This window comes from Pholis gunnellus (assembly GCF_910591455.1).
Source record: "Pholis gunnellus genome assembly, chromosome: 11".
Classification (NCBI taxonomy): domain Eukaryota; kingdom Metazoa; phylum Chordata; class Actinopteri; order Perciformes; family Pholidae; genus Pholis; species Pholis gunnellus.
Genome location: NC_136538.1, coordinates 16,875,740 through 16,889,017, shown reverse-complemented (window position 1 = coordinate 16,889,017; position 13,278 = coordinate 16,875,740). Strand labels below are relative to the sequence as shown.

The 13,278-nt window shown below is 42.8% G+C and overlaps 1 protein-coding gene across 1 annotated transcript; it reads left to right on the top strand.

Annotated features, from left to right (window-relative positions):
* Positions 1-1,485: 1,485 nt before the first annotated feature.
* On the top strand, positions 1,486-11,219 carry klf5a (Kruppel like factor 5a; the record flags this gene model as incomplete). Its single annotated transcript, XM_079168886.1, has 4 exons — positions 1,486-1,815; positions 2,866-3,955; positions 5,053-5,112; positions 8,085-11,219. 4 exons carry the CDS (start codon positions 1,486-1,488, stop codon positions 8,261-8,263), a joined length of 1,659 nt encoding a protein of 552 aa, XP_079025012.1. The 3' UTR covers positions 8,264-11,219.
* Between the last annotated feature and the right edge of the window lie 2,059 nt (positions 11,220-13,278).

Genomic DNA, 13,278 nt, shown 5'->3' with positions numbered 1-13,278 from the left:
ACAGGGTACACATTCCTAGCTAACTGACTGCCCAAACATTCCTCTTTCTTGGCAGTGGTTTATTTTATTAGGTCTGTCTATCATTATTTTCTCATCTTTTCCAGTTTGCAGATACTAGTGGCTACAGACAAACAGCATTGCAGGAACATTAGCCTCTAGTTTGTACGAGCGGAGGCTCCTTTGGCTTTAAATATAGACATAGTAGGCATACCTTTATCATTTCAGCCATGTTCTTATCGGTGTCATATTAAACTCCACCAGAGGACTGCTTTAAAGCAGTTTTATCCCCTTGTTTGAGCCTACAATGCTTCACAATACACCACTTTGTTTTCTTGTTATATGAAATAGCTATAAAAATGCAATATATTAGAATTTGCTTCAAAGAAAACTGTTTACGACCTATCAATTGTTCGTACAAACTGAGTCGCCATGGCAGAAGGACTTTTCCATAATAAACTGTCTGATGATTAAGTGTAATTTTTAAACCCCAGCTAGTTCACAGTATAAGGAAGTCCTGTTAAATATTATAGACTTAGTCCTTCACATATTAAAGGGGCACTGCATATAAAGTTCAGTACTAGAAGTGCTACTCAACCTGTGAAAATTATTGGAAAAGTCTGAGGAGGAGCTTAGAAAATATGAGTTTGATAGCCTACATTACAAACTGGAGGTGTGGGATTTGAAACAAGTGAGAGTTTGAAAGGCTTTGCGGGGTCTAATGAGAGAGACTCTCTACTGCCGCTCCAATTCATTAGGTCTCATTTGCTTTTCAAATGAGAAAATTTGTAATACAAAAGAAAATACAAAGAAATAATTGTCTTAGATTAATTAATTAACTGGGGGATGTTCATGGCTATATCTGTTAGCTCCATTTTTTTTACCCTTTTGTATATGGCTGAGATCCCAAATCTCTGTAAAAACCTTTGACTCTAATATGTCAAAATTTAGAATTTTGAACATGGCTTTATACAATGTTCAAATTTCAGTTTTGGAAAATGTATGCACATCATATTTAATGAGATAATGCGACATTTGCATATTTTAAACATAAGATTTCTAAAAACTTGTAACAAAAAACAGTTGCCTAAATGTAATGAATCAACTAGAAGTTTCATTGTGGTATCTGTTAGTTATTTTGTTCACCCTTTTCACTTGGGGTGTCTCTCTATATACATTATACATATTCATTTGAAATATAAATACGATTAAAACACTAGAATAAAAAAAAAATCGTGTTTAAAAAAAAAAAATGTTTCAGGTGCGTTTAACCGTCACTTTCTTTGTGTATGCGGTCTGACTGGTACTGTGCACACTCTACGACACTGTTGTCAATGTATTTAGATGGAGCGTAGGGCGGTGGCCAGTGAATGAATGATCAAAGGCTTTTTTTTGTACGGTTTGGAGGGCGGTGCATGTGCAGTATTTACACTGGGCCGCTCCGCCCCTACAGCAGAGATAGAAAACTGTCCGTGGGCCGGTGGAGGGATGAAACAAGTGGAAGGAGATGTAGCAGACAGACGCGCATTAATAACTCCACCACGCGCACTACACCTCGTCGGCTCCACTCCTCTCGCTCCGGCACGCTGTGGCATCCTCCCTTTTTGCATAAACAAGGACGAGCGTTCATTTGCGGTGCTGCGTCGGAGCTTCATGGCCGCGACACTCGCGATGAGCGGCTGCGGGCAGGAGGACACCTTCTACCCGCTGCAGAAGGCGACTCTGCCCGCTGCTTTCCACCTGGAGGACTCGGCGTTGTTCGGCCTGGACTGCAAGATCACAGAAACGGACAAGACTGGACATAATGACTACACGCAGGTAATACCCGACTACACACATTAGTGATGTGTTTCATTGAATGGGCGTGGCAGAAAGGTTGTAGATCCTGTTTTTTTTTGGTGTTGTTGTTGTTTTTTTGTTGTTGTTGCTGGCCTCCACATTTCCACCGGCCTCGCTGAGTGAGGTTGTAGATGACCTCTTAGTTTTGCTGTAATAAGCGAGCAGGCTGAGACCAGCTGGACGTGAAGCCGAGCGGCTCCGCCCGCAAAACGCATTCACCGCATGTTTTCTATGCCAGCCAGTTGGCCACCAGTTGTTGCCCCCCCCCCCACCTCTCCTCTCACCATCATACCACGCTGACAACAACTGACACCAGCTTCGGACAGAAAGCTCCCGGCAACTCTGTCCCCAGTTAGCAGGAAACTTGCGCAGCAGAGGAGAGAGCTGCAATTTAACAGCTGGTAGGATCAGGAGCCTAGAAATAGCAGCCCATCCCCAGACTGCTGCTGCTGCTGCTGCTGCTACTGCAGCGGATTGGGAGGCATGGGTGTTTCCCCATTCCCCTTTTATGTTGCCGTTTCATCCTCTGCTGCACGGCTTCTCTTAACTTTTATACCTGCCTGCAGATTCGCAGAAATGAGACCTGCGAAGCACAGAGCGTGCGAGGATTTGACATGAAGTTGTTCACCTGTGATGCCAGTTTGATCAACACACAGTTTGCTTCTTTAGCCTGTTATCTTAACCGCAGATGTGCACATTTCCAAATGTGTTTATACACAGAAGTATTAGATGTGATTTCCTTGGCTTGATCCTCAACTGTTGGCCTCACAGCCTGCAGGTTTTTGAGTTCAGCCTTGCAGCCGGAGAGGGAATGTGGCAACTGCCTATTGATGACTACTTGATAAATGTTTTAGCGGTGACTGTCCTATCAAACCTTTGTCTTCTCGAAATAGCACCTCAGAATAGTTTCATGGGGGCTCACAAGAAGCAACTCCAACTGAATACATTTCGTTGAACTAATTTACTTTAAGACTGTAAAATGAGACGTTTCTAAACCAGACATTTTTTTTGTTGTCTTTTTGTCCACAGGTAAAGTGTGAGATGGACAGGTATCTCTCCCCTCAGTCTCTTCCCCATCCACATCATGCAAACAGCCAGCAGAAGTCGCAGAGAGACTGTGCGTCCGCACTTGATCAATTCTTCACAGGCGATCACAACGGAGCTCCCTACACCCTCAACATGAATCTTTACCTCCCTGACGCTGCCTACCTGAGGGTGGGCTTGTGTCAGCACCCCAACCACACAGGTCTCACCCAAATCAAAACAGAATCTGCCTCCCCGTGTTACTCCCCCAACATACAGCTGCACTGCCCCGACACGACGTCTGCTGGTAGCTGCAGCACGTCTGGGCATGGCATGGAAACCTCAGCCATAAACATGACGCTAACAGGGTTACCGGACTTCACCAGTGTTTTCAACCAGTCGGGAGGCAGCCGCGGAGACGATTCTGTGCCAGAAGTGTTCATCAAACAGGAGATGTCGTCCGAGTACGAGCAGCAAGCTCTCCACCACCATGACAACAGCGGCTCGCTGTTTCAGCTACTAAACTCCGGCTTGGACCATCACCATGGTATGGAGGCGCAGCATCAGCATCATCATCATCATCATCACCATCATCAGCAGATACAACACACTTCCACTTCCACAATTCACACGCCTTTCCATAATTTGCCGGTAGCTTCTTCTGCATCTCAACAAGAGCAGACTGCCAAGCCTGCCTACTGCAGCCTGGGTGGCGGGGCATACACACATCCACATGCCCAAGCTCACCCCCATTTCCCCCAGCAGCAGGTGCCCTACCTGCCACCCTCTCCGCCGAGCTCGGAGCCCGGCAGCCCTGACAGGCAGAAGGAGCTGCTCCACACCATGTCCCCTCCTCCCTCATACGCAGCCACCATCGCCTCCAAGTTGTCAGGTAGCACCCCTGGGCTCGGACCCGGCCCGGGACCAGGCAGCTTGTCTCTGCCCCACACTACAGGTCCCACTCCGGTCCCAGGCCAAGTCGCACCCGCAGCAACCGCAGCCCCAACCCCAGCTCAGACCACCGCGTCTGCCCGCTACAACCGGAGGAACAACCCGGACTTGGAGAAACGGCGGATCCACCACTGTGATTACCCAGGTGAGAACAACTCGCTGATTCTTGTCGCTGTTGGGTGTTTATTTTTACGCTGTGCTGTTGTCGGGTGAATTATCTGGCCACTCCAAAAACCGGCTTTATTTTAAGACGCCCGCGCATTTAAAAAGAATAAGTACATGTTGTGTATAGAATGACTTTCCCAGGTGCGTGAGTCACAAAATGTACTACAGCCATGACCGAGCTCCCGCTGCACTGGAATTAAATCCCTTAACATCAATCACCGCCTGTCAATTAACCAACTAGTTTAAGAACTCCCTCGCATTTATTGTCTCACCTCAAATGTCTTGTGCGCTCTCCGCCGTGCGCTCTCACTCATTGTTGTGGCTTCAAAGCAATCACTGGTATGTCTGTGGAATGAACCTGCGTGTGTGTTCATTAAATTGGATGTTCTCCTTAAGTCATTTGATCCCCCCCCCCCCCCCCCACACACACACATCATTTGCATACAGTCACGCTTTAAATCGTGGGCTCAGATTGCAGTTGTACAATGTGCAGCTACTTGTAGGACATGTAATGTCAACTAGCCTGTGGCACCGTGTAAAATAGGCTTAAGCGGAGCCTCCTGCAGCATGTTTCCACATGTCTAACTTCTATTCCATCATATCCACACAAGGACGCATCCACACTTTACCCAAGAGTATATTAGTCACACTGCTGCTGCTGCTCACGGTTTAAATCTTTGCAATACATGAACTCCTATCATTTCCTTATATAAAGTCTGAATAAACCTGAAGAATAACAGTGCATAACCTAATGTGCAAAAGGTTTTGTAATCCTGAACTTAACATATCTCGACTTAACGAACATGTGTAGTGAACAGAAGTATTGTGCGATTAGCGGCATTTGCAGTTGAATGAATTTGATTGGAAACAGTTTAAATACCAAATAAGACTGAAAGTCCGCAACAAAAATACGAGTTTACTATATCTCATTTTCAAACCACTTCTGTTCCTCATTAGTTCACATTTCTGTCACACCACAGCCCAGTTTATCGGGTAAATAAATACATATGTGACACGTGAATGATTTGCATTTGGATTAAGCCTTCTGTTTGTGTTTATCTCCCTGTCTCTCGTCAGGCTGCAAGAAAGTCTACACCAAGTCGTCCCATCTGAAAGCCCACCTCAGGACTCACACGGGTAAGACATTCCTCTAATTAATGCAGCTTTTTAAAACCGGGACTCGTCAAAAAAAAAAAAAAAAAAAAAAAAAAGACACTGCCCACATGACTCGTATTTCGGTATCTGCGCTGGCACCATGTTGCTAGGCAGAGTGTTGTGTTCCTGGCATGTGTGTGTAAATGTATCCTACCCCATTCCCATCCTCTGCCCAATATACTATTCCATCAAAACAGGTGGAAGTGACACACTTCTGCCAGGGGATGACTCTCAGACTATGTGGTCAGCGCTAGACGAATGGAGCCATCTCTCTCTCTCTTAAGATACCGGTGCTTGTTCAGACATCGATGTTTAAAAGCTTTAATATGATTCTGTGGCTTGTTCGCCACTATAAATATATACAAGATCCGTCTGTGCAGATACAAAAATATCTTAGATCGTCTTGATCCTAATCTCTCCACTTCAGTAATCACTGTGTGCGGTGTCCATTTTCCTTTTTTCTTTAGTCCCCTTGTTTCTAGTCTTTCTTTCAATCTGTCTCTTTCTTTCACATTTAGATTTGAACTATTAGTTTAAAATGTTTAAAATGAGCAAAGACAACAAACAAGCGCTTAGGTGTTGGGGCCCCACCTCACTCCAGCTAACACAATAAAGCTTCTGTTGATATCTACGCATTCCTCACTCATCTTGACACACACACACACACACACACACACAAAACTCACTCATACCACTTTATGATCCAGCGTTTTGTTCCCCATATGAATCTAAACAGTTAGTACAGAACATCGTTGTGGGTGTGCGTGCCTTGCATTTCAGTTTTGGGAACATGACACGACAATTAACTCTGGCGTCATTCATGCTGCAGGCTGATCGTGGTTATAGCAGTTATTATAGACCACAAGATGAGCGCACGACACGTAAAGAAGGATGTAGCAGCAACTTCCTTATCCTCCTCTGCTTTAGTTATTTTTTTCCCCTTTTTTTTTCTATCACTTTCATTCATCTAATCATCCTCTTCTCTACTTTGTGCTATCCTCCCACCTTCAACCCCTCCCTATTTCTATCTTTGTCTGTTACTCATTCTACTTCTCTTATTCAGCTGCTTGAATGCACACTTACACACACACACACACACACACACACACACACACACACACACACACACACACACACACACACACACCTGTCAGTAATCTGTATGAGATGATTCCTAATGCGTTTGGGTCCCTGTGGGAGTTCCCACTCTAATCTCCATCAACATCCATTATCCTGATTGTTTGTGTGTCTGTCTGTCTGTGTGTGTGTGTGTGTGTGTGTGTGTGTGTGGGTACATGTTTTTGCTAGTGTAAGAACTGAACACTTTGTTCAGTTCACTTCACTCTATTTTTCTGTCTTTTCATTGTGTCTCCTCGTTGTGTTCAGTTTCAGGTGTGTGTGTGTGTTTCATAACCACACTGTGGTTAATTTCGTAACAGGATTACAGTTGTTGTTTTTGCGAGGTTGCATTGCTTGCTGTGCTTGTTTAAAGGGTTGGTTCACACAAATGACAAAAAAACATGTGTTTTTACTTCCCTGTAGCGGTATCCAGCATGCAGATAGTTTTACTTTGTCCAGTTTTTGAGATCTACATCACTTAGATTATTGCTTCTAACTCATTTTAATGGAGGTGAATGGAATTATGTTTATGGTGCATAGAGCTTTGAAAAACATTTTTACTGTTTTTTTTTTGTCACACACACAATCGTCAACGGTTTTTAGAAGTAGCTCCAATGGAAACTGTTCATAGTGAGGTCTGTGGACTATCTAGTTATGGGGCATGTTTCTGGAAAGACACACAGTTGTTGAATTCTTATTTGCGATTTGCAGCAGAATTACAAATAGTCTATATATATATATATATATATATATATATATATCACCCTGTTTTTGATCATTAGAAATAAAGTAATAGATAAAAGGAGGAGTAGAAGAAATAACTTCCAAGCAGACAGCACAGTTTCTATTTGATTCCATTATAATTTGCTTTTAAAGCGCTGTGGCTCTCTTTAATCTTTAAAGTTAATCTTTTTTTTAATCTTTAATCAATTACACGGAGAAGCACACAATTGTGTTAACTTGAATAGGAGGTTATCTCACCTAGTCTTTTAAAATGCACATAAAGAAGGGACCAGAAAAAGCAAAGACGGAAGGATAAAAGAGGGCGATTTAGCTCAGCAAGAATCAAGTTCCTTACCAACTGGCCATATTTAATTAACATCCATTGTTACCAGACAGCTAAATACATAGAGCTAGTAGAGCTATGCTTCCTGTTAAGACTTGTCTTTAGGGTGTAATGAGCTCATGTTGTAGAATTCTTTTAATGTCACAATAACATTCCATTCACCTTCGTTGTATTTGGGTGGTGGCACAAATGTCAGAGGCAGAGATCTCAAAACCTGGACCAATGTCACCGAAATGATCTGCATGGATGGATACCACCGGATGAACAAATCCTTTAAGCTGGGTTGGGGGTTTGAGTTGTGGGCTGAAGGAGAAAGGTAACACAAGTTTTTTTTTAAACTTTTTTTCACAAAGTGCCAGGTGCTGCGGCTGTACATTAATGGAATGACAGACTTGCAGAGAAGCCGACTACTTCCAGAGAAATGCTCAGAGGCAAAGGCCCGACGATGCGGATGAGTCAGCCGTGGGAAACTTGTGCAGCATTAGCGCTCGATGAATGTCTGACAGTAGTCTGACTGTATATGTTGCTTGACAACTTTTCTGTAAAGCCTGTTTTCCCAGTTCCTCCAACCAACTGTATGAATCATGTGTCTCAGGGAACGTCTGTTTTAATACTGATCACTTCTTACAACCACACATTGACACATCTCTGTTCCATAGAACGATCATCTGATCGGACAATACATGCTCAGCTCAGTGCTGCTGCATGCTCAGTTATTCAGAGACCAGCCGCACTAAATCACACTCCCTCTCTCCTCCCGCTCCTGCAGGTGAGAAGCCGTACAGGTGCACGTGGGACGGCTGCGACTGGCGTTTCGCACGTTCGGATGAGCTGACGCGCCATTTCCGGAAGCACACGGGCGCCAAACCCTTCCAGTGCGCCGTCTGCTCGCGCTCCTTCTCCCGATCCGACCACCTCGCCCTGCACATGAAGAGACACCAGAACTAGCGGCGTTTGCACGCGCGCGCGCGCACACACGCTACAAATACACAAGCACTATCTTGACACACACACACAAAGCACTCACTCCATCTCCCACAGCAGCGATGTTACAAGCTGCCCGATGACACCACAGCTGCTCCTGGTGCTGCTATCCTGTGCTGAAACGGTACGATAGCCTAACAAGCGTGTTGCTCTTAACTCCACGGTGGGACAAATCGGAGGTTGTAAAGTAGAAAGATAATGGGCAGATGAAGTCCCGTGTCCCCTAACCTCCAGATATACATGGTATATATTTCTTTGGACAATTACAAAGAAGAAAAAATAACAAAAAGAAAATGGTAGCTTCAAAATGTGTCTCCAGTGCAACTGGACTTTGTGTGACTTAAATGAAAGCACTCAAAACTTGTACATCTTTTGTTTCGTCTCTCCAACATAAAACTGGCTTTTTGTTTGCAAAACTAGTCAAGCCAAATCTTTGTTTAGTCTTTGGTTTGTTAGTTTGTTCATATATCTGGAATATCCAGTTTTTTTTACATATATTTTTTTTAACCAAATCCTTTGGTTTGCACTAGAATTGGTCATGTAAGTCTGAGCCTTTTTGGCCCATGTCTCTCATTCACTACTGGAATGATCATTATCACTACTGGACTGAATGTCTGTGAACGCCAGACAAATCATTGCTGTTCAGATATTAAAAATTGAAGGCATTTATACTCTGGAGAGAGGGAAGATAGTGCAGGAAAAAACGAGGGAGGGGTGGAGATGAAGAGATTTTAGTTTTTAGCGAGAGGAGATCTGAGGACGACTGAGAAACAGAGGATGGTGGACGGTTGCTAAAGAGCAGCAATTAGGTGGTGAATTATTCATGTTGTCTTTCGATGGATCTCCTACTAGAGAAATGTAAGCAGAACCGGTAGACACATCCCAGAATTCATTCAGTTTAAGCAGAATTGACCGTATTTGATGCACATGCTTGCGCTTTAAGCGTCTTCAAAATACAATTACTGTACATCTATCTCATCCAGCCTTTTTTTTTTTTTTTTTTTTACTGTGTTAAAAGATGTTTTAACCAAAGTACCATCTTCATCACCAACACCCTATTAAGTGCCTCCTTCTCTGATTCAATGTGGTTTTGTTCAGTGGTAGCAGAGCTGTGATCAACGTAGTCCTTTAAAACACACGTGGTGCCGTTTTTATTTCTTAATCTATTGAAATCTCTAGAAAAAAAGTGAATTTCTTTTTTTAAATTACAAGGTTTACCCATCATTCATTGTGATTCAACAGGCCAGACCACTTCACGGACATCCTAGGATTATGTGGAACTTTTTAGAATTCAAATGACAGTCCTCTCTTTGGGGGCTTTCACTCTCTGACTCTGTACACAACTAACTTAAAATTCGGCTCTATCAGTCAGTCGAACATGGACCTGTGTTTTATTAAAGGATACCTTCACATTTTTCCAAGTCTTTCTTAAAACAACATGCCCCTGTGAGCGTTACAAGAGTTATTTGTTGCTGCAAGTGTTCCTCAAGCGATCCTTGTTTAAAACGTTTTCAGTGTAAGTGATAGGAGACAAAAACCGACGGCCCTTGTAAGAATGCATTATGTTAAGCTGAACATAATGTCATTCAGTCATTAGTGCAAAATTCCCTCTTTGCCAGATATTCGCTGTGTTTCCATAAACATATTTTTAGGTGTATTTTGAAGTATCCCATTGGAAAATGTGTAGGGAAACAGAAAAATGTGATAAAACTCCCTCAATTGCACAAAAAAGACTTGACACTCGCTTGAGCTGGTTTTTGACTTTGTCGAAAAAATGATATTCAAGATACGCATTGTCTAAAAATAGATCCCTATATCTCATTGAAATTGTATTTGATAGGGGATTTTGTCTTATAATGTGTTATCGGATATTTAAGTAGTAATCAGACAAATATACTGGTAAGATTTAGCATTTAGCTGTACGGTTAAGTAGCCAAGGCGACTTGTTTTGTTTCCGGTTTGCAACCTCTACTTCTTCTACTCTGTTAACTGGCGGATTACAGCCATGCGTAAAGCAAGTATACCGCCAAGTATTGATGTTTATTCCCTCCAAACCAGTTGATGGAAACGCACCTTATTTGTATTTCTGTTTTGCAACATTTAAAAAAAATTAGCTTGACAATTAGATGGAAACACGACTAGTGTTGTTGTTGTTGTTGAGCTGTTGTGTGGAATAACACAATGAGGGAGTTCAAAGTACTAAATAGAGAGAAACTTTGCAAAGTAATAAGTTAAGTTTATTTTTAGCGCATAGTAACATTGGTTTAAGTCATTCTACACTAAAACAAAGATTGTGTACAACATAACTTGCACTGAAATCATCTCGTCACAAGAGGAACAATTGCATCAATCAAAAACTCTGTAATGTTCATTGCATGAGACGATTGTTTTAAGACTGACTTGAAAAAATGTCAACGCTGTCCTTTAATATACATTTGAATGTCCATTTTGATGGTGTGATTTTGCCTGCACCTATAACTGTATTTGTTCATTCACTGCAGGTAGCATAAAGATAATATATCACTGTAATGTATCATGGTAAATCTGACTATTTATTTGATTGTGTAGAAGTGGGGGTTGTATTAGATCAACCGTCTTTCTCCCCAGCAAAAATGCCTTAATGTAAATATATGCACTGTAAATAACTATTGATTTGTTTTCCCTCTTTTGTTATTGTTTTGTAAACAAAAGGGCAAAAAAGAGTAAAATGCCCTGCATCCAAAAATATTTGAGCCTTTTTTTCTTTGGTTTTGTTTTCTTGTCAAAGATATTTTGATGCCATTGTTTTATATATTGTCCTTCCAACAACTTATTTTGTAGATTTGTTTTTCTTCCTAGTTAAACGTTCCAAAGACAAAAGTTGTTTTTTCTTCAACTGAGTGAAACCGATCCCAATAAAGTCAACTGACACTTTTACAGATGTGCTCTTGTGCTGAAGTTAATGGGGAGATTTTGTCTTTTAACCTCCAACAATGAATTTCAAGGCTTATGTGTGGCAGCAACCACAATATGTGGTACATTTAGTTTTTTGTCCATGAGGTTTGTGTTCAAGCACTTTTCTGAAGAGCAAGCCATGTTGTGCAAATAGAGAGTGTGGTGTTTGTGGTGCATTAAAACAAGCCTGGCCAGGGCCTAAATGAAACGAATGAGACATAACCACAATTTAATCTTTTAAAATCCAAACATGGTTTCTGTGGAAGCGCTGATCCTCCCTGTTTGAGATTTTCTGCGGAGATTCAACAGGCTTAAAAGTTCAGTTTCACCAAAGGAAGATGTGAAGGAGAGGCGAAGTGTTCTTGTCCGAGACCTGCAAGTAACCTGCAGGACCCTTGCTGATCAACAAACAATAGTCCTTTGATGTCCCAGCAAGAGACAATGGACAAGAAAATAAATTTGACCACCACTCAGGGACCGGAGGGGAATCCCACTGCATTGAAATGGACATACAAACACGTGTATGCACACACACACACACACACACACACACCATATGTTCCTGATTTAAGTCATAAATGTGACCCAGGGTCTCTGTTGTAATCTACCTCAGATGTCAGAAAAGAGGGAGGTGGAAGGGGAGAGAGTGAAAGAAGTGAAATGCAGAACAATCTAAACAAAAGAATCTCTGGGGGGACCCAATCAACCACTTCCGTCCTCCTACATCTCCTCTCGTTCTCCTCCTCCGCTCCTCTGATTTAATTTCATTTTCTCTCCCTCTCTCTCTTTGTCTCTCCATGCACCGTATCCCCCTCTTCTCCCCGGTGGAAAGTATTGTATGAAAGTCCAGGGGCGCAGCTCCACGGGTCAGAGTGGAGGCTGTTCACATAACCTGCTCCGCTCCTCATCTTTTTATATACACACCTCGTCTCCCTTTAGTCCTCTCTGCTCCATCTGTTCCTCCACCTAAACCTCGAGAGGGGGAATTTTATTCTCCTTTCTTTTCTTTTCTTATCTATATTCCCTCTCTCTCCAAATCTTACAGATTATACAGAAAATGCCGACTTGCAGGTGTATTTCTTAGTGTGAGAATATTAAAAAGTTAGGATGAATGTTTCACACAAACACACACAGTGGTGATGAGTGAGTGGGAGCTACCGGTTCATGTTTTGGATCAACTAAATTAATGTCACACATCTGGAAGAAGGCTCCTGCCTGCTCCACCCTCTGCTGTTCTGCGTTGGTGTGATTCCCAGTTTCCCTTTGTGTGTGTGTGTGTGTGTGTGTGTGTGTGTGTGTGTGTGTGTGTGTGTATGTAGGTATAATGTTTCCAGTGCTCCTCTCTTGGAACAGACCACCCACTCAGAAGACCAATAGAAGGACTACGGGGAGCCCGGATAGACACACACACGCACACACACGCACACACATATGCAGCTCCCTCCAAAGTCAACCATTCCTAGTATTCTCAGAATAGAACATGTTGTTATCAGAGATTGAAGTGATACCAGAACAGATGACATACTATCAAAAAGTTTAAAAAGATACCAGAAATCTAGGAGGGTTTAATTCCAAGACGCTACGTTCATTTTCAAAAATGTAGTCGTCAGTTAGAAAACGTTAGAGGTTTGAAATCAAATATCAGAGCCTCGTCTCGGCTGCTGATTTGAAGTATAGCGGTTCTCAATAGGGGACTGTACCTTTTAAGTCTCCATAGAGAGCCGCTATGAGGGAGTTGCTGTGAGGACAAACACTGGAGATTCACCCTGAGCTCCATCTGGACCAGGGACATTTGGGGGGGCCGGAGGCCCAGCAGGTGTGTCCGTTAATCGAAAGGTCGGTAGTTCGATCTTTGGCTCCTCCTGCCCACACATCGAAGTGTCCTTCAGTTAAACACTGAACCCCATGATGGTTAAGACCAGTGCCTTGCATGGCGGCTTGCTGCTTCCCTGTGTGTTTGTGAGCAAAGCCCTCTCGGTAAAAGCACTACATAAACTAAAGATAATATATTAACTGCGCAAATAGGGCAACTGGTACCAGGACCC